This window comes from Oncorhynchus keta, chromosome 18 (genome assembly GCF_023373465.1).
Source record: "Oncorhynchus keta strain PuntledgeMale-10-30-2019 chromosome 18, Oket_V2, whole genome shotgun sequence".
NCBI lineage: Eukaryota > Metazoa > Chordata > Actinopteri > Salmoniformes > Salmonidae > Oncorhynchus > Oncorhynchus keta.
The window spans coordinates 29,877,069-29,902,485 of NC_068438.1; the positions used below are offsets into that span (position 1 = coordinate 29,877,069).

The 25,417-nt window shown below is 45.9% G+C and overlaps 2 protein-coding genes and 1 long non-coding RNA gene across 22 annotated transcripts in view; 1 reads left to right on the plus strand and 2 right to left on the minus strand.

Moving 5' to 3' along the window:
* Positions 1–16,355, plus strand: part of LOC118396879 (glycerophosphodiester phosphodiesterase domain-containing protein 5-like) — an 82,157-nt gene extending 65,802 nt beyond the window's left edge. For 2 of the 6 annotated variants that reach the window (XM_052467873.1, XM_052467875.1), the window contains exons 14-17: positions 11,194–11,276; positions 12,487–12,501; positions 13,879–13,991; positions 14,836–16,355. In XM_052467873.1, the coding sequence (XP_052323833.1) occupies positions 11,194–11,276; positions 12,487–12,501; positions 13,879–13,991; positions 14,836–14,921 (297 nt within the window). In that variant the 3' untranslated portion in view covers positions 14,922–16,355. Of the gene's footprint in view, positions 1–11,193; positions 11,277–12,486; positions 12,502–13,878; positions 13,992–14,315; positions 14,579–14,835 lie in introns of all 6 variants that reach the window. The other 4 variants (XM_052467874.1, XM_052467876.1, XR_008068163.1 and 1 more) reach the window with 3 other exon arrangements.
* Positions 15–11,187, minus strand: LOC127908731 (uncharacterized). Of its 14 annotated transcripts, XR_008068179.1 has the most exons (7): positions 10,747–11,187; positions 8,714–9,079; positions 8,331–8,503; positions 7,186–7,227; positions 5,369–5,907; positions 4,170–4,609; positions 734–2,093 (listed from the first exon to the last, which is right to left on the minus strand). It is a non-coding gene; the product is annotated as an uncharacterized LOC127908731 (long non-coding RNA). The 14 variants fall into 14 exon arrangements; XR_008068180.1 differs by lacking the exons at positions 5,369–5,907; positions 8,331–8,503; positions 8,714–9,079 and adding exons at positions 7,662–7,761; positions 10,597–10,696 and having other exon boundaries at positions 4,170–4,787; positions 7,186–7,611; XR_008068170.1 differs by lacking the exons at positions 5,369–5,907; positions 7,186–7,227; positions 8,331–8,503 and adding an exon at positions 15–641 and having other exon boundaries at positions 1,382–2,093; positions 4,170–5,096.
* Positions 16,356–17,197: 842 nt separating the features above from the next.
* LOC118397546 (heat shock 70 kDa protein 13-like) lies at positions 17,198–25,201 on the minus strand. 2 transcript variants are annotated; one of them, XM_035792429.2, is made up of 5 exons: positions 25,046–25,201; positions 24,458–24,798; positions 22,661–22,874; positions 21,846–22,013; positions 17,198–20,792 (listed from the first exon to the last, which is right to left on the minus strand). In XM_035792429.2, the coding sequence occupies exons 1-5, from the start codon at positions 25,068–25,070 to the stop codon at positions 20,203–20,205; spliced, it is 1,338 nt and encodes a 445-aa protein (XP_035648322.1). In that variant the 5' UTR covers positions 25,071–25,201; the 3' UTR covers positions 17,198–20,202. The 2 variants fall into 2 exon arrangements, with proteins under 2 accessions (XP_035648322.1, XP_035648323.1); XM_035792430.2 differs by having other exon boundaries at positions 24,458–24,771; positions 25,046–25,166.
* Positions 25,202–25,417: the final 216 nt, after the last annotated feature.

Below are 25,417 nucleotides of genomic sequence, written 5' to 3' on the forward strand. Positions count from 1 at the left end.
CACAGCACCCTCTAGCAACCCCACCTTTACTCCTACACCATTACTCCTACAGCACCCACACACCATTACCCACACACCATTACTCCTATAGCCCCCACACCATTACCCCCACATCATTACTCCTACAGCACCCCCACACCAGTACTTCTACAGCACCCACATTGCCCCTCTTGGCACTCCTCTCTGGGTTAGCAGACTGACTCCCAGCAGGGAACACGGTGTGGTGAAGACTACAGAATAGAGCCCGTCCATGGAGTTAAGGAAAGCACTGTATATTTTACCCACCCTGTCTCTCTCTGTCTGTTAGCTAGTCAATATGGCCACTACCTACACCCACCCTGTCTCTCTCTGTCTGTTAGCTAGTCAATATGGCCACTACCTACACCCACCCTGTCTGTTAGCTAGTCAATATGGCCACTACCTACACCCACCCTGTCTGTTAGCTAGTCAATATGGCCACTAGCTACACCCACCCTGTCTGTTAGCTAGTCAATATGGCCACTCCACTACCTACACCCACCCTGCCTGTTAGCTAGTCAATATGGCCACTCCACTACCTACACCCACCCTGTCTGTTAGCTAGTCAATATGGCCACTACCTACACCCACCCTGTCTGTTAGCTAGTCAATATGGCCACTACCTACACCCACCCTCTCTGTTAGCTAGTCAATATGGCCACTACCTACACCCACCCTGTGTCTCTGTCTGTTAGCTAGTCAATATAGCCACTACCTACACCCACCCTGTCTGTTAGCTAGTCAATATGGCCACTCCACTACCTACACCCACCCTGTCTGTTAGCTAGTCAATATGGCCACTACCTACACCCACCCTGTCTGTTAGCTCGTCAATATGGCCACTACCTACACCCACTCTGTCTGTTAGCTAGTCAATATGGCCACTACCTACACCCACCCTGTCTGTTAGCTAGTCAATATGGCCACTACCTACACCCACCCTGTCTGTTAGCTAGTCAATATGGCCACTACCTACACCCACCCTGTCTGTTAGCTAGTCAATATGGCCACTACCTACACCCACCCTGTCTGTTAGCTAGTCAATATGGCCACTACCTACACCCACCCTCTCTGTTAGCTAGTCAATATGGCCACTACCTACACCCACCCTGTGTCTCTGTCTGTTAGCTAGTCAATATGGCCACTACCTACACCCACCCTGTCTGTTAGCTAGTCAATATGGCCACTCCACTACCTACACCCACCCTGTCTGTTAGCTAGTCAATATGGCCACTACCTACACCCACCCTCTCTGTTAGCTAGTCAATATGGCCACTACCTACACCCACCCTCTCTGTTAGCTAGTCAATATGGCCACTACCTACACCCACCCTGCCTGTTAGCTAGTCAATATGGCCACTACCTACACCCACCCTCTCTGTTAGCTAGTCAATATGGCCACTCCACTACCTACACCCACCCTGCCTGTTAGCTAGTTAATATGGCCACTACCTACACCCACCCTCTCTGTTAGCTAGTCAATATGGCCACTCCACTACCTACACCCACCCTGCCTGTTAGCTAGTCAATATGGCCACTACCTACACCCACCCTCTCTGTTAGCTAGTCAATATGGCCACTCCACTACCTACACCCACCCTGCCTGTTAGCTAGTCAATATGGCCACTACCTTCACCCACCCTCTCTGTTAGCTAGTCAATATGGCCACTCCACTACCTACACCCACCCTGCCTGTGAGCTAGTCAATATGGCCACTCCACTACCTACACCCACCCTGCCTGTTAGGTAGTCAATATGGCCACTCCACTACCTACACCCACCCTGCCTGTGAGCTAGTCAATATGGCCACTCCACTACCTACACCCACCCTCTCTGTTAGCTAGTCAATATGGCCACTACCTACACCCACCCTGTCTGTTAGCTAGTCAATATGGCCACTCCACTACCTACACCCACCCTGTCTGTTAGCTCGTCAATATGGCCACTACCTACACCCACCCTGTCTGTTAGCTCGTCAATATGGCCACTACCTACACCCACCCTGTCTGTTAGCTCGTCAATATGGCCATTACCTACACCCACCCTGTCTGTTAGCTAGTCAATATGGCCACTACCTACACCCACCCTGTCTGTTAGCTCGTCAATATGGCCACTACCTACACCCACCCTGTCTGTAAGCTCGTCAATATGGCCATTACCTACACCCACCCTGTCTGTTAGCTAGTCAATATGGCCACTACCTACACCCACCCTCTCTGTTAGCTAGTCAATATGGCCACTCCACTACCTACACCCACCCTGCCTGTTAGCTAGTCAATATGGCCACTACCGACACCCACCCTCTCTGTTAGCTAGTCAATATGGCCACTACCTACACCCACCCTGTCTGTTAGCTAGTCAATATGGCCACTACCTACACCCACCCTGTCTGTTAGCTCGTCAATATGGCCACTACCTACACCCACTCTGTCTGTTAGCTAGTCAATATGGCCACTACCTACACCCACCCTGTCTGTTAGCTAGTCAATATGGCCACTACCTACACCCACCCTGTCTGTTAGCTAGTCAATATGGCCACTACCTACACCCACCCTGTCTGTTAGCTAGTCAATATGGCCACTACCTACACCCACCCTCTCTGTTAGCTAGTCAATATGGCCACTCCACTACCTACACCCACCCTGCCTGTTAGCTAGTCAATATGGCCACTCCACTACCTACACCCACCCTGCCTGTTAGCTAGTCAATATGGCCACTACCTACACCCACCCTCTCTGTTAGCTAGTCAATATGGCCACTCCACTACCTACACCCACCCTGTCTGTTAGCTAGTCAATATGGCCACTACCTACACCCACCCTGTCTGTTAGCTAGTCAATATGGCCACTACCTACACCCACCCTCTCTGTTAGCTAGTCAATATGGCCACTCCACTACCTACACCCACCCTGCCTGTTAGCTAGTCAATATGGCCACTACCTTCACCCACCCTCTCTGTTAGCTAGTCAATATGGCCACTCCACTACCTACACCCACCCTGCCTGTGAGCTAGTCAATATGGCCACTCCACTACCTACACCCACCCTCTCTGTTAGCTAGTCAATATGGCCACTACCTACACCCACCCTGTCTGTTAGCTAGTCAATATGGCCACTCCACTACCTACACCCACCCTGTCTGTTAGCTCGTCAATATGGCCACTACCTACACCCACCCTGTCTGTTAGCTCGTCAATATGGCCATTACCTACACCCACCCTGTCTGTTAGCTAGTCAATATGGCCACTACCTACACCCACCCTCTCTGTTAGCTAGTCAATATGGCCACTCCACTACCTACACCCACCCTGCCTGTTAGCTAGTCAATATGGCCACTACCTACACCCACCCTCTCTGTTAGCTAGTCAATATGGCCACTACCTACACCCACCCTGTCTGTTAGCTAGTCAATATGGCCACTACCTACACCCACCCTGTCTGTTAGCTCGTCAATATGGCCACTACCTACACCCACTCTGTCTGTTAGCTAGTCAATATGGCCACTACCTACACCCACCCTGTCTGTTAGCTCGTCAATATGGCCACTACCTACACCCACCCTGTCTGTTAGCTCGTCAATATGGCCATTACCTACACCCACCCTGTCTGTTAGCTAGTCAATATGGCCACTACCTACACCCACCCTCTCTGTTAGCTAGTCAATATGGCCACTCCACTACCTACACCCACCCTGCCTGTTAGCTAGTCAATATGGCCACTACCTACACCCACCCTCTCTGTTAGCTAGTCAATATGGCCACTACCTACACCCACCCTGTCTGTTAGCTAGTCAATATGGCCACTACCTACACCCACCCTGTCTGTTAGCTCGTCAATATGGCCACTACCTACACCCACTCTGTCTGTTAGCTAGTCAATATGGCCACTACCTACACCCACCCTGTCTGTTAGCTAGTCAATATGGCCACTACCTACACCCACCCTGTCTGTTAGCTAGTCAATATGGCCACTACCTACACCCACCCTGTCTGTTAGCTAGTCAATATGGCCACTACCTACACCCACCCTCTCTGTTAGCTAGTCAATATGGCCACTCCACTACCTACACCCACCCTGCCTGTTAGCTAGTCAATATGGCCACTCCACTACCTACACCCACCCTGCCTGTTAGCTAGTCAATATGGCCACTACCTACACCCACCCTCTCTGTTAGCTAGTCAATATGGCCACTCCACTACCTACACCCACCCTGTCTGTTAGCTAGTCAATATGGCCACTACCTACACCCACCCTGTCTGTTAGCTAGTCAATATGGCCACTACCTACACCCACCCTCTCTGTTAGCTAGTCAATATGGCCACTCCACTACCTACACCCACCCTGCCTGTTAGCTAGTCAATATGGCCACTCCACTACCTACACCCACCCTGTCTGTTAGCTACTCAATATGGCCACTACCTACACCCACCCTGACTGTTAGCTAGTCAATATGGCCACTACCTACACCCACCCTGTCTGTTAGCTAGTCAATATGGCCACTCCACTACCTACACCCACCCTGTCTGTTAGCTAGTCAATATGGCCACTACCTACACCCACCATGACTGTTAGCTAGTCAATATGGCCACTACCTACACCCACCCTGTCTGTTTGCTAGTCAATATGGCCACTCTACTACCTACACCCACCCTGTCTGTTAGCTAGTCAATATGGCCACTACCTACACCCACCCTGTCTGTTAGCTAGTCAATATGGCCACTCCACTACCTACACCCACCCTGTCTGTTAGCTAGTCAATATGGCCACTACCTACACCCACCCTGTCTGTTAGCTAGTCAATATGGCCACTCCACTACCTACACCCACCCTGCCTGTTAGCTAGTCAATATGGCCACTCCACTACCTACACCCACCCTGTCTGTTAGCTCGTCAATATGGCCACTACCTACACCCACCCTGTCTGTTAGCTAGTCAATATGGCCACTACCTACACCCACCCTGCCTGTTAGCTAGTCAATATGGCCACTACCTACACCCACCCTCTCTGTTAGCTAGTCAATATGGCCACTCCACTACCTACACCCACCCTGCCTGTTAGCTAGTCAATATGGCCACTACCTACACCCACCCTCTCTGTTAGCTAGTCAATATGGCCACTCCACTACCTACACCCACCCTCTCTGTTAGCTAGTCAATATGGCCACTCCACTACCTACACCCACCCTGCCTGTTAGCTAGTCAATATGGCCACTCCACTACCTACACCCACCCTGCCTGTTAGCTAGTCAATATGACCACTACCTACACCCACCCTCTCTGTTAGCTAGTCAATATGGCCACTCCACTACCTACACCCACCCTGCCTGTTAGCTAGTCAATATGGCCACTACCTACACCCACCCTGTCTGTTAGCTAGTCAATATGGCCACTACCTACACCCACCCTCTCTGTTAGCTAGTCAATATGGCCACTCCACTACCTACACCCACCCTGCCTGTTAGCTAGTCAATATGGCCACTACCTACACCCACCCTCTCTGTTAGCTAGTCAATATGGCCACTCCACTACCTACACCCACCCTGCCTGTTAGCTAGTCAATATGGCCACTACCTACACCCACCCTCTCTGTTAGCTAGTCAATATGGCCACTCCACTACCTACACCCACCCTGCCTGTTAGCTAGTCAATATGGCCACTCCACTACCTACACCCACCCTGCCTGTTAGCTAGTCAATATGGCCACTACCTACACCCACCCTCTCTGTTAGCTAGTCAATATGGCCACTCCACTACCTACACCCACCCTGCCTGTTAGCTAGTCAATATGGCCACTCCACTACCTACACCCACCCTGCCTGTTAGCTAGTCAATATGGCCACTCCACTACCTACACCCACCCTGTCTGTTAGCTAGTCAATATGGCCACTACCTACACCCACCCTACCCTGTCTGTTAGCTAGTCAATATGGCCACTACCTACACCCACCCTCTCTGTTAGCTAGTCAATATGGCCACTCCCTACACCCACCCTGACTGTTCGCTAGTCAATATGGCCACTACCTACACCCACCCTGTCTGTTAGCTAGTCAATATGGCCACTACCTACACCCACCCTGTCTGTTAGCTAGTCAATATGGCCACTACCTACACCCACCCTCTCTGTTAGCTAGTCAATATGGCCACTCCACTACCTACACCCACCCTGCCTGTTAGCTAGTCAATATGGCCACTCCACTACCTACACCCACCCTGTCTGTTAGCTAGTCAATATGGCCACTACCTACACCCACCCTCTCTGTTAGCTAGTCAATATGGCCACTCCCTACACCCACCCTGACTGTTCGCTAGTCAATATGGCCACTACCTACACCCACCCTCTCTGTTAGCTAGTCAATATGGCCACTCCACTACCTACACCCACCCTGCCTGTTAGCTAGTCAATATGGCCACTCCACTACCTACACCCACCCTGCCTGTTAGCTAGTCAATATGGCCACTCCACTACCTACACCCACCCTGTCTGTTAGCTCGTCAATATGGCCACTACCTACACCCACCCTGTCTGTTAGCTAGTCAATATAGCCACTACCTACACCCACCCTGCCTGTTAGCTAGTCAATATGGCCACTACCTACACCCACCCTCTCTGTTAGCTAGTCAATATGGCCACTCCACTACCTACACCCACCCTGCCTGTTAGCTAGTCAATATGGCCACTACCTACACCCACCCTGCCTGTTAGCTAGTCAATATGGCCACTCCACTACCTACACCCACCCTGCCTGTTAGCTAGTCAATATGGCCACTACCTACACCCACCCTGCCTGTTAGCTAGTCAATATGGCCACTCCACTACCTACACCCACCCTGCCTGTTAGCTAGTCAATATGACCACTACCTACACCCACCCTCTCTGTTAGCTAGTCAATATGGCCACTCCACTACCTACACCCACCCTGTCTGTTAGCTAGTCAATATGGCCACTACCTACACCCACCCTGTCTGTTAGCTAGTCAATATGGCCACTACCTACACCCACCCTCTCTGTTAGCTAGTCAATATGGCCACTCCACTACCTACACCCACCCTGCCTGTTAGCTAGTCAATATGGCCACTACCTACACCCACCCTGCCTGTTAGCTAGTCAATATGGCCACTACCTACACCCACCCTCTCTGTTAGCTAGTCAATATGGCCACTCCACTACCTACACCCACCCTGCCTGTTAGCTAGTCAATATGGCCACTACCTACACCCACCCTGTCTGTTAGCTAGTCAATATGGCCACTACCTACACCCACCCTGTCTGTTAGCTAGTCAATATGGCCACTACCTACACCCACCCTCTCTGTTAGCTAGTCAATATGGCCACTCCCTACACCCACCCTGACTGTTCGCTAGTCAATATGGCCACTACCTACACCCACCCTGTCTGTTAGCTAGTCAATATGGCCACTACCTACACCCACCCTGTCTGTTAGCTAGTCAATATGGCCACTACCTTACACCCACCCTGTCTGTTAGCTAGTCAATATGGCCATTACCTACACCCACCCTGTCTGTTAGCTAGTCAATATGGCCACTCCACTACCTACACCCACCCTGTCTGTTAGCTCGTCAATATGGCCACTACCTACACCCACCCTGTGTCTCTGTCTGTTAGCTAGTCAATATGGCCACTACCTACACCCACCCTGTGTCTCTGTCTGTTAGCTCGTCAATATGGCCACTACCTACACCCACCCTGTGTCTCTGTCTGTTAGCTAGTCAATATGGCCACTACCTACACCCACCCTGTGTCTCTGTCTGTTAGCTTGTCAATATGGCCACTACCTACACCCACCCTGTCTGTTAGCTCGTCAATATGGCCACTACCTACACCCACCCTGTCTGTTAGCTCGTCAATATGGCCACTACCTACACCCATCCTGTCTGGTAGCTAGTCAATATGGCCACTACCTACACCCACCCTGTCTGTTAGCTCGTCAATATGGCCACTACCTACACCCATCCTGTCTGGTAGCTCGTCAATATGGCCACTACCTACACCCACCCTGCCTGTTAGCTAGTCAATATGGCCACTACCTTCACCCACCCTCTCTGTTAGCTAGTCAATATGGCCACTCCACTACCTACACCCACCCTGCCTGTGAGCTAGTCAATATGGCCACTCCACTACCTACACCCACCCTGCCTGTTAGGTAGTCAATATGGCCACTCCACTACCTACACCCACCCTGCCTGTGAGCTAGTCAATATGGCCACTACCTACACCCACCCTGTCTGTTAGCTAGTCAATATGGCCACTACCTACACCCACCCTGTCTGTTAGCTAGTCAATATGGCCACTACCTACACCCACCCTGTCTGTTAGCTAGTCAATATGGCCACTACCTACACCCACCCTCTCTGTTAGCTAGTCAATATGGCCACTCCACTACCTACACCCACCCTGCCTGTTAGCTAGTCAATATGGCCACTACCTACACCCACCCTGCCTGTTAGCTAGTCAATATGGCCACTACCTACACTCACCCTGTCTGTTAGCTAGTCAATATGGCCACTACCTACACCCACCCTGTCTGTTAGCTCGTCAATATGGCCACTACCTACACCCACTCTGTCTGTTAGCTCGTCAATATGGCCACTACCTACACCCACCCTGTCTGTTAGCTAGTCAATATGGCCACTACCTACACCCACCCTGTCTGTTAGCTAGTCAATATGGCCACTACCTACACCCACCCTCTCTGTTAGCTAGTCAATATGGCCACTCCACTACCTACACCCACCCTGCCTGTTAGCTAGTCAATATGGCCACTACCTTCACCCACCCTCTCTGTTAGCTAGTCAATATGGCCACTCCACTACCTACACCCACCCTGCCTGTGAGCTAGTCAATATGGCCACTCCACTACCTACACCCACCCTGCCTGTTAGGTAGTCAATATGGCCACTCCACTACCTACACCCACCCTGCCTGTGAGCTAGTCAATATGGCCACTCCACTACCTACACCCACCCTCTCTGTTAGCTAGTCAATATGGCCACTACCTACACCCACCCTGTCTGTTAGCTAGTCAATATGGCCACTCCACTACCTACACCCACCCTGTCTGTTAGCTAGTCAATATGGCCACTACCTACACCCACCCTGTCTGTTAGCTAGTCAATATGGCCACTACCTACACCCACCCTCTCTGTTAGCTAGTCAATATGGCCACTCCACTACCTACACCCACCCTGCCTGTTAGCTAGTCAATATGGCCACTACCTACACCCACCCTCTCTGTTAGCTAGTCAATATGGCCACTACCTACACTCACCCTGTCTGTTAGCTAGTCAATATGGCCACTACCTACACCCACCCTGTCTGTTAGCTCGTCAATATGGCCACTACCTACACCCACCCTGTCTGTTAGCTCGTCAATATGGCCACTACCTACACCCACCCTGTCTGTTAGCTCGTCAATATGGCCACTACCTACACCCACCCTGTCTGTTAGCTAGTCAATATGGCCACTACCTACACCCACCCTGTCTGTTAGCTAGTCAATATGGCCACTACCTACACCCACCCTCTCTGTTAGCTAGTCAATATGGCCACTCCACTACCTACACCCACCCTGCCTGTTAGCTAGTCAATATGGCCACTCCACTACCTACACCCACCCTGCCTGTTAGCTAGTCAATATGGCCACTACCTACACCCACCCTCTGTTAGCTAGTCAATATGGCCACTACCTACACCCACCCTGTCTGTTAGCTAGTCAATATGGCCACTCCACTACCTACACCCACCCTGCCTGTTAGCTAGTCAATATGGCCACTCCACTACCTACACCCACCCTGTCTGTTAGCTAGTCAATATGGCCACTACCTACACCCACCCTCTCTGTTAGCTAGTCAATATGGCCACTCCCTACACCCACCCTGACTGTTAGCTAGTCAATATGGCCACTACCTACACCCACCCTGTCTGTTAGCTAGTCAATATGGCCACTCCACTACCTACACCCACCCTGTCTGTTAGCTAGTCAATATGGCCACTACCTACACCCACCCTGTCTGTTAGCTAGTCAATATGGCCACTACCTACACCCACCCTGTCTGTTAGCTAGTCAATATGGCCACTCCACTACCTACACCCACCCTGTCTGTTAGCTAGTCAATATGGCCACTACCTACACCCACCCTGTCTGTTAGCTAGTCAATATGGCCACTACCTACACCCACCCTGTCTGTTAGCTAGTCAATATGGCCACTACCTACACCCACCCTCTCTGTTAGCTAGTCAATATGGCCACTCCCTACACCCACCCTGACTGTTCGCTAGTCAATATGGCCACTACCTACACCCACCCTGTCTGTTAGCTAGTCAATATGGCCACTACCTACACCCACCCTGTCTGTTAGCTAGTCAATATGGCCACTACCTTACACCCACCCTGTCTGTTAGCTAGTCAATATGGCCATTACCTACACCCACCCTGTCTGTTAGCTAGTCAATATGGCCACTCCACTACCTACACCCACCCTGTCTGTTAGTTCGTCAATATGGCCACTACCTACACCCACCCTGTGTCTCTGTCTGTTAGCTCGTCAATATGGCCACTACCTACACCCACCCTGTGTCTCTGTCTGTTAGCTAGTCAATATGGCCACTACCTACACCCACCCTGTGTCTCTGTCTGTTAGCTAGTCAATATGGCCACTACCTACACCCACCCTGTGTCTCTGTCTGTTAGCTTGTCAATATGGCCACTACCTACACCCACCCTGTCTGTTAGCTCGTCAATATGGCCACTACCTACACCCACCCTGTCTGTTAGCTCGTCAATATGGCCACTACCTACACCCATCCTGTCTGGTAGCTAGTCAATATGGCCACTACCTACACCCACCCTGTCTGTTAGCTCGTCAATATGGCCACTACCTACACCCACCCTGTTTGGTAGTATGAGATCTCGGTGTATGTGGAACTTCTTTAAATTGTCCTTTCACTCCTAGTTACATTATTCTGACTAGAGTATTCACTTTTGTTAACCTTCGAATAACTAATCCATTATGCATTGAACATTATTTTCTGTACCACAATATTACATGAATTTCATTATTACATAATTTTAGGGAAGTATGCTTTGTTCTAAGTTTGTTGAGTTGTTTTAGGAGACGCTGCCACCAGGTGGTCTTATGCTACCATGTTGTGTTTCAGAGTCCGGATGAATACTGTCTGATCTGGGTCGCTGCTGATCTCATCTCCTTCACTGTAGTTATAGGAATTTTTGTTTTCCAAAAGTAAGTCCTCTTCTGCTGATTTGTATTATTATTTTCTCAGGATGTAATTTTTAAATGTAGTAATTTACCTCAGTGTTTTTACTGGAGATTTATTAGTCAACTGATTTAAAGGAGGAAGAAAGCAGATGAAAGCATTTTTTTTACTGTGCCTACATAGCACTGGGCATGGGAATATTGTCAACACTCACTCACACACAGACAAATTACCTGTTATTACTGCTGTCGTGCCTCTGGCAGCCTTTACACCATTAACACATCTCTTCCTCCCTCTGCGTCTTCTTCACACCCTCTCCTTCCACCTAGTGGTGTGTGTTCTACCTCTCAGGGGCTTAATGTTCAATAATATAATGATATCCGCCATTTAGCAGACGCTTTAATCCAAAGTGACTTAGTCATGCATGCAACCATTTATAATGTATGGAGTGGTCCAGGGATTCCAACCCACTATCCTGGCATTGCAAGAGCCATAAACTACCAATGGAGCTACAGAGGACCAGCAGGCTCCTGTATATTGTACAAGCACACATTAACAGAACTCTGCATACACAGATTACTGTTTATATTACATTAGGGTTTCCTCAAGGGAAGATTAACCATGATTCTTTTTAAGGTCATTGTTGTCTTTTCCACAGTGAATCTACTACAGTGTTTTCTACACCCTCCTCTCCCAAATAACTTCAGTGAAATGCAAGAGTCCTTTAGCAGAGGAATACAATTGTGTAGTGGGTATTCACAGGCCATTTTCCAGCAAGTGTGTTAAAACACAGGGATTGATGAAAGTGTAATTATTTGATAAAGCCCATTTACAATGTCAACACGGTGGCTTGGAGGATCAGCTGGAGAAATATCTCTCGTCAACTTAACAATGTTTCCCGTTGCAGTTGTTTGTACTTTTAAGTAACATGAAACCAGAAAGTATGCTTCCTTAAACTCTGAAAGACTGTAGGAAGCTGTTGCTATGGGAGTTTCTCTATGAATTTCACTTTCCTTCCTGAGCCATAACGCTGTTGTGGGATGGAGGACAGCCTCTAGTCTTATGGTGTGGGGTTTGCTATGCTTAGCAAAGTACTGGTCGCTGCAGCCTTCTAAACTGACCTCAATCTCTCCACCTTCTTTTGTCCTTGTTCCCTTCTCTTCCTCCTTTTTCTTCTTCCTCTCCTCTGGCTGATGTGCATGCTCCTCTTCTCTGCTGCATTCTGGCATCTCTCAGCTATCACATAATCAGGTAACTGGGTCAACTCTGACCCACTCTGCGTTTCCTTTTTCTCCCTCTTCCACTCTCTCCATTTTGCTGTATCATTTCATCCTTTCTGTATACGTCATCCTTTAAGTCTTTTGTTTCTGTCTTCCTCTCACCTGTATTGTTGTATTTCACTGCTGCCACTTCTCATTCTTCCCACTCGAGGAGAGAATAAATACAAGCGAGCCTACCAGTATTAGCCTTTTAGTGGCAGACCCCAGTACTTTGTCCCTCACAGCACAAATGCTTGTGTTCACTTTTATCCCAGTTGAGCTTTACTGTTTACATCATCGACCCGAATGACAGTCTGCAATTAATTATAGAATTGTATTAAACAAGGAAGAGCTCTTTTCATTTATGGTGTTGATTTGGACAAAAGCTCTGCTTTGCTGTTTTTTTAAGTGCATTGATGCATTAGCCAAGACACAATATTGCTAATGTAATAATTAAATTTATGTGCCTCTATTTGTTAATTACTATAACAAAATTATGTTGTGGAAGTAAATCTTCTTGCCTCCGATATTACTCCAGTTAGTGTTGTGATGCTCAAAGCTAGTCACAACCAATGATGTATATAAACCCTGGATGGCTGATGCCATGTATTGGCCATTTAGAGGCAATGAAGCCACCGGTCGGCCATATTTGCACTCCCTAATAGGCGCAGTCCTTCAATTAAATGTGATCAAGGACAAAATTACTATATGTATTTAGGTATAAAAAATATATTTTTGTGTTTAGCTCACATCATATAATGTACGAGTATGCATTAATGTGTCTGTAATAGAATAAATGTGTCCAAAACGAATGTAGACTTTAATAAAGCAATTTCTATAGCTTCCCTACCATTGTAAAACATATTTTGGGAGTGCCAAGATGGCGGCACGGTGGCTTCAACACAGCGCCCACTTTCAGTCATCTAGTGTATATATAAATCATTGGTCACAACTAGTCAGTAAAGGATCACAACTAGTCATTAACTGAAGTACGTTCTTTCAGATAAGTGGAGAAGTCTTTGGCTCAGACTCTGGTCTATTTGTACATGTCCTTATAGATTCAGTACAGCAACCAACTTCAATATCCGTCTGTTTGCTTGGTGTTATTTTGAGGTCAGCCAAATAGAAGTAGAAGAATTTGAGGCAAAATTGTGTCCAGGGCCCACACACGTTGACCTAGAGTAGCAATCTCCACGCAAAATGGCCGACACATTTTGACATGCCTTTAGCTCCATATAGGACAGGTCCTTGAGACCAGAGGCAGAAGTACTGTGGTATGACCAGAGGCTCTATATCAGGGTTCTCATATAGATCAGGTGAACCCTGCTCTATATGATGTCCTGCCCTCTGTGTGACCTTTCCTTTCCAGGTGGAGGTTGAGTGGCATGCACAGCTACAACCCTGAACAGATCATGCTGAGTGCCGCGGTCCGGAGGTCCAGCAGAGACCTCAACATCATGAAGGAGAAACTCATCTTCTCTGGTAAGGAAGGACCCCACAGAGAGGAGAGCTGCACGGCCTGTGTTTACTGTATTGTGTGTTTGTTTCTCTGGCTGTGTCCCAGTACTGTGAAATGGCTTCCCCTCCTTTTCTCCTTATTTATTTACCACTGTTCTGATGACATTGGATAGATGAAGTGGATGCCTGATTGTTTTGGCCAGCCATATTGCTTTCACCTATTAATCAGTGGTCACAGAAAAGGAGACAAGGAAAGGCAGCCATTTTAGGAGAGTCTGGGGATGTCAGTGTGTTACCCTATCCCAGCATGCATCTCTGAGTGTTTGTAATGTAATTATCCTTCCCAAGGTCAACCGCAGTAGCAGTCTCAACCTGTGTGTGTGACCTGCACTCCTCTCCACCTCCACTCCCTTCATCCTGCCATCTCTCCATCCTCCTCTGCCTGCTGTGACCATTCGTTCGACCATTCCATCCCTCCCTTCCCCTCTCTCTCTGCCTGCCCCGCCTTTCCCCCTCTCCTCCCCAATCACCCACCAGAGACCTGTGTCATTTAAAAGGGTGCCTAGACAGCCCACTGAGACACACCAGCCTCTCCTGGTGGGTGGTGAAAGGTACGTCTGAGGGTCTTCAATGACCATCATTCAGTCCAAACCACTCTAGAATAACCACTAGTAGGTATAGTCACTTAAAGATAAGTGGTGACCTACAGAGCAAAGAAAACCTAAGGGATTTCTCTGTGGTTTGGATATGATGCTGCAGTAATATTGTTTTGGATGATCTGTGTATTGATGTGGTCTGTGTTGTACACTATCAGTGAAATACCCTGTGAACACTGACTGTGATGTGCCTTCTCTCTTCTGCCTCCCAGAGGTGAGCAATGGTGTGGGCAGTGCTGAGGACCTGTACATGGAGAATGGCTTCGACTACTACAACAACGAAGGCATCTCCCATTGACTCTTACTCACCGAATGTGAATCTACTCACCTAATGTGACACCCGACTCTACTAGCATGTGGAAACTGAGTAAATTAAGACTTCCAAGTGACTGTCTTGTGATTGGGCTTATCTATTGTTATGATTACTCTTGTTTTACTCAGTGTATCCAGATAGTTATTGGTTTGTTCCTCTACTGACTGATTGACAGGCTGCTGTATTGCTGAAGAATCCAAGGCAAGCACCACCCATTGCTTTGTACATTCTGTAAATAGGTTTGTTTTTGCTTGTTATATACAATGTGGGACTAAATGCACTTTTTATTGAACTGATTGATTCGTCAGATCTGATCTATGGCCTCTTCTCCTCACCTCTGTGGGCAAACTTGTTGGCTCGAGTTCCACATCAGGATTTCAACATTCAGTGGAGAGTCATGAATTTTATTTATATTTTTTACCAATTTGTTGGCCAGAAAAAGGGCAATTAAAAAATATTGGTCAATTTATATATATATTTACTTAAACCTCCCGTGTGCTGGGATTGAATGGGTTCATGGGCCGGATCTGGCCCTCTGCCGTAGTTTTTCCCACCCCTGCTCTTGATGCTTGGAGGCCCCCCCCCCAGTTATCAATGCTTATGTTTGTTTCTACACTGTTATTTGGATTTCTTGCAGTCACTTTATAGCACAGCCAATTCTTATTATTTACAGGAATTACTATTTGTGCAGCATGCTCCTTTTTCTTGCCTTTGGGCGCTATTCTAATTTATAGGAACAAAAAGAACATGAACAAGCTGTTTACAGAAGTCCTGCCTTCTCCGACTGAAATAGTTACACGATGTAAGATAATGATTTGAACAGCATTTCCAAGCATATGATCTACAATATTAAGTGACTTTGTGGAGCTGTGCTGTCTCGGGCCGGGCTTGTGTTCAGGCACAACTAATGTTTACTCAGTGTTTTCGGGTTCATTGTGAATGTGTTTTGATTTTTAAAGGATGTGTACAGTGCATGTATTTAGAGATTTCACCCCTACCCTCAGTGTGCAGTCCTACATAGTGTGCACATATTACAGATGTTTTAGGTGCTATGGCTGGCTGAGCATTATATTGGAAATGTCATCCTGATTATGTATAGCTATAGTGTTGAGTTTATGAAAGTAATTGAAATACTTTGCTGGCCCAACTTCTCAATGGCATTTGAACTTGTGGTGTTTGAAAAGCAAAGTGCATCAAATCAATTGGTTTCTATAGGGGGACATGAAAGGGTGTATGTGATGAGATGAAGTGGGGTGTGTTATATTAACTGTGAAAATAAACCTGGAGGCTGTTGAAGGGACAACGCTGAGTATCATTATAGTTCAAACCGGGTCAAGGAATGGATAGACTTGTGTTCATTTACTCCTTTGGTATTTATGTGCCTCAGAAGTCAATAATTAAAATGTTTCTGATACCGAAGTGATATCCTTTGTGGTATTTTTGTAGCTAGAACATAACAAACCATTTAGGTTGGCGTTACTGTTGACTGTGTAGCTCATGTCAACCATATTCCTACTGAATCCTTGATGTACAGTGTCTTCAGAACGTATTCACACCCCTTGCCTTTTTCCACATTTTGTGTTTCAGCCTGAATTAAAAATGGATTCAATTTAGATGGTCACTGGCCTACACACAAAATACCCATGTCAGTAGAATGTTTTTTACAAATGTAATTCAAAATGAAAAGCTGAAATGTCTTCAACCCTAAATACATTCAGGAGTAAAAAGTGCTCAAGTCATATGGACTCAATCCAGGTGTACAAAGCTCCAGGCTGTAACACAATGTGGAATAAGATGAGGGGTATGAATATTTTCTGAAGGCACTGTATGTTATATTACTGGCCCATGCCAGTAACTAACACCATTGTGGATCTCTCTTATACTGACATTATTTCCCTTCAATTATGGAGTGAGGCGGCAGGTAACCAACCTAGTGCTTTGAGTGTTGGGCCAGTAACCAGAAGGTTGCAAGATCAAATCCCCGAGCTGACAAGGTAAAAATCTGTCGTTCTGCCGCTGAACAAGGCAGTTAACCCACTGTTCCCTGATAGGCTGTCATTGTAAATAAGAATTTGTTCTCAACTGACCTGCCTAGTTAAAAAAAGAAAAATGGTGACATTGCTGAAGAAGCTAGTGATGATGGTAACTGGATTTGACAAGATTTTAGCACTCAATGTTCTGGGAACATGATCACATGTCCTTTTTACCTTCCACCTGTATTAGAAAGTCAGTGTCATGGAATGAGGACCACGGGATGCATCTGAATGTTGATATTTTCCCTTATTTCAATGTCTGTGACTGGATTTCACAACAAATTCAATAATGGTATTTAGGGAAATTTTGTTGAAAAGCAGCATGTAGCACAAGCAGATATCTAATGGGGCCATATGACAGGGGTGCTTTGAAGAATAAGCTAAACGTGCAGTACAAAAATCTTAAATTACGTACTCAGAAATTCCTATAGCATATATCTACAGAGAACTGCAATCAGTACATTATCTGAGGCATGTTCAACAAGGAATGCATACAGTATTTAGTTGTCCGCTGCATCAGCCCTAAGTAGACTGGTATTTTGGAATGTACATTCCCTACATGAGATAATTAGAATGGACTAATAGTAGTAAATTATCAACCAACATGTTTGCTCTCCAATGCCAGGGGCTCTAACCAGCCATTACTCTACAACCAACGGTCTTGAGGCACACGGTAACACGCACCACCAAAAGCCTTGGGTCTTTTTATGGCACTTACAATAAGTACTTCTATATACAGGTAGCTTAGTGGTTAAGAGCGTTGGGCCAGTAACCAAAGGGCGCTGGTTTGAATCCCCGAGCCGACAAGGTGAAAATTGTCGACATGTCCTTGAGTAAGGTGCTTAATCCTAATTGCTCCTGTAAATCACTCTTATCCAGAGTGTCTGCTGAAGTACCAAATGTCAGACCGTGTACTCTGTGATTCTTATACAGTGCCTTGCGAAAGTATTCGGCCCCCTTGAACTTTGCAACCTTTTGCCACATTTCAGGCTTCAAACATAAAGATATAAAACTATTTTTTTTGTGAAGAATCAACAAGTGGGACACAATCATGAAGTGGAATGACATTTATTGGATATTTCAAACTTTTTTAACAAATTAAAAAACTGAAAAATTGGGCGTGCAAAATTATTCAGCCCCCTTAAGTTAATACTTTGTAGCGCCACCTTTTGCTGCGATTACAGCTGTAAGTCGCTTGGGGTATGTCTATCAGTTTTGCACATCGAGAGACACATTTTTTCCCATTCCTCCTTGCAAAACAGCTCGAGCTCAGTGAGAGATGGATGGAGAGCATATGTGAACAGCAGTTTTCAGTTCTTTCCACAGATTCTCGATTGGATTCAGGTCTGGACTTTGACTTGGCCATTCTAACACCTGGATATGTTTATTTTTGAACCATTCCATTGTAGATTTTGCTTTATGTTTTGGATCATTGTCTTGTTGGAAGACAAATCTCCGTCCCAGTCTCAGGTTTTCTTCCAGAATGGTCCTGTATTTGGCTCCATCCATCTTCCCATCAATTTTAACCATCTTCCCTGTTCCTGCTGAAGAAAAGCAGGCCCAAACCATGATGCTGCCACCACCATGTTTGACAGTGGGGATGGTGTGTTGCTTTTACACCAAACATAATGTTTTGCATTGTTGCCAAAAAGTTCAATTTTGGTTTCATCTGACCAGAGCACCTTCTTCCACATGTTTGGTGTGTCTCCCAGGTGGCTTGTGGCAAACTTTAAACGACACTTTTTATGGATATCTTTAAGAAATGGCTTTCTTCTTCCCACTCTTCCATAAAGGCCAGATTTGTGCAATATACGACTGATTGTTGTCCTATGGACAGAGTGTCCCACCTCAGCTGTAGATCTCTGCAGTTCATCCAGAGTGATCATGGGCCTCTTGGCTGCATCTCTGATCAGTCTTCTCCTTGTATGAGCTGAAAGGTTAGAGGGACGGCCAGGTCTTGGTAGATTTGCAGTGGTCTGATACTCCTTCCATTTCAATATTATCGCTTGCACAGTGCTCCTTGGGATGTTTAAAGCTTGGGAAATATTTTTGTATCCAAATACGGCTTTAAACTTCTTCACAACAGTATCTCGGACCTGCCTGGTGTGTTCCTTGTTCTTCATGATGCTCTCTGCGCTTTTAACGGGCCTCTGAGACTATCACAGTGCAGGTGCATTTATATGGAGACTTGATTACACACAGGTGGATTGTATTTATCATCATTAGTCATTTAGGTCAACATTGGATCATTCAGAGATCCTCACGGAACTTCTGGAGAGAGTTTGCTGCACTGAAAGTAAAGGGGCTGAATAATTTTGCACGCCCAATTTTTCAGTTTTTTTTTTTTTTTTTAAGTTTGAAATATCCAATAAATGTCGTTCCACTTCATGATTGTGTCCCACTTGTTGTTGATTCTTCACAAAAAAAATAGTTTTATATCTTTATGTTTGAAGCCTGAAATGTGGCTAAAGGTCGCAAAGTTCAAGGGGGCCAAATACTTTCGCACGGCACTGTAATTCAATTGCACCAGAATGATGCTGGCTAACAAGTTCTATCATTTTCAAAGTGCAATATTTAGCCTAAGTTGGTATGCCCCTTATTTTGACAATTCATCAGTTATCCAATACAATACCGACATCTCGCTAAGCTGAACATAGTAGCTTTACATTCAAGCAGTAGCCTAACAATATGTGCAAACATATTTGGTCCAAAACTCCAGAATACTGCCCTAGTCAATATGACTGGTGGTAGTTCATATCAGGTGGCTTAAAAGCACAGTACAGCTCCACACAGCAGCTCTCTGAAAAGGCACAAGCGTGTTGTCATCTGCTGAAAAACAAATACTCTTAATGTGCTGTATCCCCACCCCCACGCAGTACAAACACGCTCGCACACATGCACAGACATAATAAATAGCTGAAGGTGTATTGGCTGGTCACAGTTCTGTAGAAATAAAGGTTGTTCCCTGAATTGAATACCATTTCAATCTACCACAGTTGGCCCAATAAATTGGGCCAACTGTAAACAAGTGATGGTGTAATTTGAGTTTCTCTGTGAAAATATATTCCAGTATCTATTATTAGAGCTGAAGATCATATTTTAACCTCATAGGACTATTGCACACGTGGTGAAGATGGAGAAGGACAATTAACAGTTAAAATGCAGACCATCCTTTAATATGGCAAGTCTCTGTCTGGTGGCATCTTTGTCATTAACCACCTCTCTAGACTAGATCAATTGAAGTTGGTCTTGCGGAGGTGTCTGTTGGGGATCTCTATAGCGCTGACCTGTAGGGGCCAGGAGCCACCCAGGATGCCAGCCTGGATGGCCACCCCGGTCACCACTGCCAAGTCTGGGTCCACTGAGGTGTTGGGCTCCTTCCCAAAGTATTCACTGATCAGCTTCCTGATCCTAGGGATGCGGGTGGAGCCTCCCACCAGAACTATCTCATCCACCTCCTCTTTCCCCAGGCGGCCCTCAGCCAGCACTGTCTCTACAGGTGCCAGAACCTTCTGAAAGAGGTCGTCATTCAACTCTTCAAACAGCTCACGGGTGATGACTGCTTGGAAGATGACTGGGATTGGGTCCTTGGCGGGCCCCTGTGGTGGTTTCTTGGGGTCCCCTTGAGGCTCCAGGTGCAGGGGTACCCTGAGGTGGGCACTGAGCTGCAGGGTGAGGTTGAGTTTGGCAATCTCCACGGCCTGGCGGAGGCGGTGGATGTCCTCTTTGTGGGTGGGGGGAACGCCGTACTGCTGGCGAACCCTCTCCATGGTGTACTGGAGCAGCCTCTGGCTGAAGTCCTGCCCCCCCAGCTTGTTGTTACCTAGGAAACAAGGGTCATTCTGAGTCCAATAATACTATTAATATGTTAGTAGTATTGGGATAAATTCCATTTAAATTCATTATCATGTATGGTTTGACTTAGTTGTGCCAATATGAAATGGTCCTCCAACTATAATATAGTGTTGTTGGTCCCTTGTTTCATGAGCTGAAATAAAAGATCCCAGAAATGTTACATATGCACAAAAAGCTTATTTCATTCCAATTTTGTTTACATCCCTGATAGTGAGCATTTCTCCTTTGCCAAGATAATACATCCACCTTACAGGTGTGGAATATCAAGAAGGTGATTAAAGAGCATGACCATTACACAGGGGCATCTTGTGCTGGGGACAGACAAAAAAGGCCACTCTAAAATGTGCAATTTTGGCACACAACACAATTCCACAGATCTCATGTTTTAAGTGAGCGTGTAATTGGCTTGCTGACTGCAGGAATGTCCACCAGAGCTGCTGCCAGATAATTTAATGTTAATTTCTCTACCATAAGCTGCCTCCAACGTCATTTTAGAGAGTTTGCCAATACGTCCAACCGGCCTCACAACTGCAGACCACGTGTAACCACAACAGCCAGCTTCTTTACCTGCGGGATCGTCTGAGACCAGCCACCCAGACAGCTGATGAAACAGGAGTATTTCTGTCTGTAATAATATTATTTTGTGGGGAAAATCTCATTCTGATTGGCTGCGCCCCTTGCCAGTCATGTGAAATCCATAGAGTAGGGCCTAAAGAATTGATTACAATTGACTGATTTCCTGATATGAACTGTAATCGTTGAAATTGTTGTTTATATTTTTGTTCAGTATACAATATGGCAAATGTTCCACTTGTACTGCCCACTCTTATCCAGAGTGACTTACAGGAGCAATTATGGTTAAGTGCCTTGCTCAAGGGCACATAGACAGACTTTTCACCTAGTCGGCTTCGTGTTGTGATTACTCGTGGTCTGCCACCCTACCTACCAGAAGAGAAATGAAAGTGACACCAACTAAACCATGCGTAACTACAACATGATAAGGAGTTGATAAGTGTCCTACCTGCCATGGCTCTGGTGAGGAACATGCCCCCTTGTTTATTGAGCAGAGAGACGTCCAGTGTTCCTCCTCCCAGGTCTACCACCAGTACGTTGAACACGTCCACCTTGTGTAACCCATACGCCATCGCTGCAGCCGTGGGCTCGTTGATCACACGCAAGATGTCCAGTCCTGTGTGGTGTAAACAGAACAATCATATGTTAGCTACAGGTCTTACAGAGGGTAGTGTTGATTTGGTCACATCATTGAATTGGGTGTCCAATATTCTACTCACACTCCCTCTGTCTATAGAATAAGTAACACAGTTATGGGCATAGAGCAAACACCTAATTACATCGGGGATTGACATTAAAGACTAAGGTACATGCCCACCAGAATTGTTTAATTAGCTTTTTACATGCAGAAGTGTTATATATCGCCTGCCTTTCACCTACACATAGGAGAGGAATCAAAGATCAGTAATCAAATGATTTGCAATCAGTAAAAAAAATACAAATATAGAACCTAAAACTATCTGTCGTTCACATACACAATGTGGAGGAACCAGAAAGATCTGTTTTAAGTTGTGAATTATTTGCAGTTTGGTTGTTTTCACTTAAACAACAACAACACCTCAGAGCAGGCTCAACTTGGATGACTGCTCAGTTTACTTGCCCCAAGCAATAGGGCAACCCTTAACGTCAATCCCTGTATGATTAACTGTTTCTTAATGAGAATACAATAACAACCTAAACAGTGTAAGTCATTCCTGTAGCAGTGTTAACACATCAAATCAGATATTGTATGACTGTTGATACAGTTGCCAGACAGAGACTGACCGGCCAGGTTGGCAGCCCTGATGGTGTAGTTCCTCTGTCTATCATCAAACTCAGCAGGGACAGAGATCACAGCCCTCTTGATGGGGACACCCAGGTGATGCTCTGCCATCTTCCTCATCTTCAGCAGCAGCCGAGAACTAATGAACTCGGGAGTAACTGTGAACGTCTGGTTGGTGGTGACCAAGAACTCTGCACTGCCATTGTTATTTATCACCTGAAAGACAGGTATGTTATTACAAATGAAAGACAGCTGTCATTGATATAGCATATTTATACACCTGCAATCACACAGCTTATGCAGCCAAATGCTAATGCTGTATTCAATCATTTTCACTGTGGTGTATTGACTGTCAAAGTAACTAAAGGAGTATGTACTGTACAGTTGAAGTCAGAAGTTTACATACACTTAGGTTGGAGTCATTAAAACTCGTTTTTCAACCACTCCACAAATGTCTTGTTAACAAACTATAGTTTTGGCAAGTCGGTTAGGACATCTACTTTGTGCATTACACAAGTAATTATTCCAGCAATTGTTTACATACACTAAGTTGACTGTGCCTTTAAACAGCTTGGAAAATTCCCGAAAATTATGTCATGGCTTTAGAAGCTTCTGATAGGCTAATTTTCATCATTTGAGTCAATTGGAGTTGTACCTGTGGATGTATTTCATGGCCTACCTTCAAACTTAGTGCCTCTTGGCTTGACATCATGGGAAAATCAAAAGAAATCAGCCAAGACCTCAGAAAAAGAATTGTAGACCTCCACAAGTCTGGTTCATCCTTGGGAGCAATTTCAAACGCCTGAAGGTACCACATTCATCTGTACAAACAATAGTACGCAAGTATAAACACCGTGGGACCACGCAGCCTTCATACCGCTCAGGAAGGAGACGCATTCTGTCTCCTAGAGATGAACGTACTTTGGTGAGAAAAGTGCAAATCAATCCTAGAACAGCAAAGTACCTTGTGAAGATGCTGGAGGAAACAGGTACAAAAGTATCTATATCCACAGTAAAAACGAGTCCTATATCGACATAACCTGAAAAGCCGCTCAGCAAAGAAGAAGCCACTGCTCCAAAACCATCGTTATGTTTGGAGGAAAAAGGGGGAGGCTTGCAAGCCGAAGAACACCATCCCAACCGTGAAGCGCGGGGGTGGCAGCATCATGCTGTGGGGGTGCTTTGCTGCAGGAGGGACTGGTGCACTTCACAAAATAGATGGCAACATGAGGGAGGAAAATTATGTGGATATATTGAAGCAACATCTCAAGACATCAGTCAGGAAGTTAAAGCTTGGTCGCAAATGGGTCTTCCAAATGGACAATGACCCCAAACATACTTTCAAAGTTGTGGCAAAATGGCTTAAGGACAACAAAGTCAAGGTATTGGAGTGGCCATCACAAAGCCCTGATCTCAATACTATAGAAAATGTGTGGACAGAACTGAAAAAGTGTGTGCGAGCAAGGAGGCCTACAAACCTGACTGTGGGAAGCTTGTGGAAGGCTACCTGAAACGTTTGACCCAAGTTAAATGATTTAAAGGCAATGCTACCAAATACTAATTGAGTGTATGTAAACGTCTGACCCACTGGTAATGTGATGAAAGAAATAAAAGCTGAAATAAATGATTCTCTCATATTATTCTGACATTTCACATTCTTCAAATTAAGTGGTGATCCTAACTGACCTAAAACAGGGAATTTTTACTAGGCTTAAATATCAGGAATTGTGAAAAACTGAGATTAAATGCATTTGGCTAAGGTGTATGTAAACTTCCGACTTCGGCGGTATGTACTGTACCTTGAATGGATAGCGAGCACTTTCCTGCTCAAGGAGATCTTGTTCGAATATCTTTCCAATAAACCGCTTGGCATCATAGATGGTGTTTTGAGGATTGTTTTCGGCCAGATCCTGACCCTCGTAACCGGCGAAAACTTCGGTAGGTGTGAACGACACCGCACTAGGGATGCTCTTCCGCCCCTCCTCATCCCCTATCACCTCCACATCCCCGGTACCCGGGTGGAATACTCCCACTGAGCAGAAAGTGGTCCCCAGATCTAGGCCGATTACTTTTGGTTTCGGTGGAGGCAGATAATGTTGGCCCAGATAGCCAGCTAGAAAAAGAGCCAGAATGACCGATCCTGCGACATGGAAGATATATAAAAAATACGTGGTTTTAGGTATGGACGTTGTTTACGTAGCTAGCTCGTAATTAGCCTACTTATTTACATATTCACTCAGCGTTGACAGCTTGACACATTTTCAGCTAATTGACTACTAATAATGATTTAGGTAGCAACTAACATGCTTGTCAGCCCACTTGCTAGCTAGCTAAACAGCTGGTTACACAACAACAACAAGCACACGTTACGGTTAAAACTTACTTACCGATCATAGACATTTCCCCAGCCATTGTCAAGTACTGATCCCCCCCGAACTGAGACGTAGTAAAACGTAATCTAGGCTAATATGTTGTCACCGCTTGACGGTCGTTACTAGTTTACCACAGCCACTAAGTCATAAACCCCGCCTATTTGTAACATGTATCTTCTTAAAATGTTATTTTAAACCTAACCCTTAGCCACACCGCTAACCTTATGACTAACCATATCCTTCAATTAAGACCAAAAATACATTTTATGTTATCATACATTTTTACGATATATGATTTTGTGACTGTGGTAACTAGTAGAAACTTCTCGACGGATTCTCCATTCAGAGTCATGTGGACAATCCACAGAACCACACGTCACCATTAAA

Coding starts and splice junctions, on each gene's coding strand:
- LOC118397546 (XM_035792429.2), bottom strand. CDS start 25,070: ATGGCTGGGGAAATGTCTATGATCG. Junction 22,875..24,457: donor GTGCTCGCTATCCATTCAAG/GTACAGTACATA, acceptor CCTGTCTTTCAG/GTGATAAATAACAATGGCAG. Junction 20,793..21,845: donor CCTCACCAGAGCCATGGCAG/GTAGGACACTTA, acceptor CTTGTTTCCTAG/GTAACAACAAGCTGGGGGGG.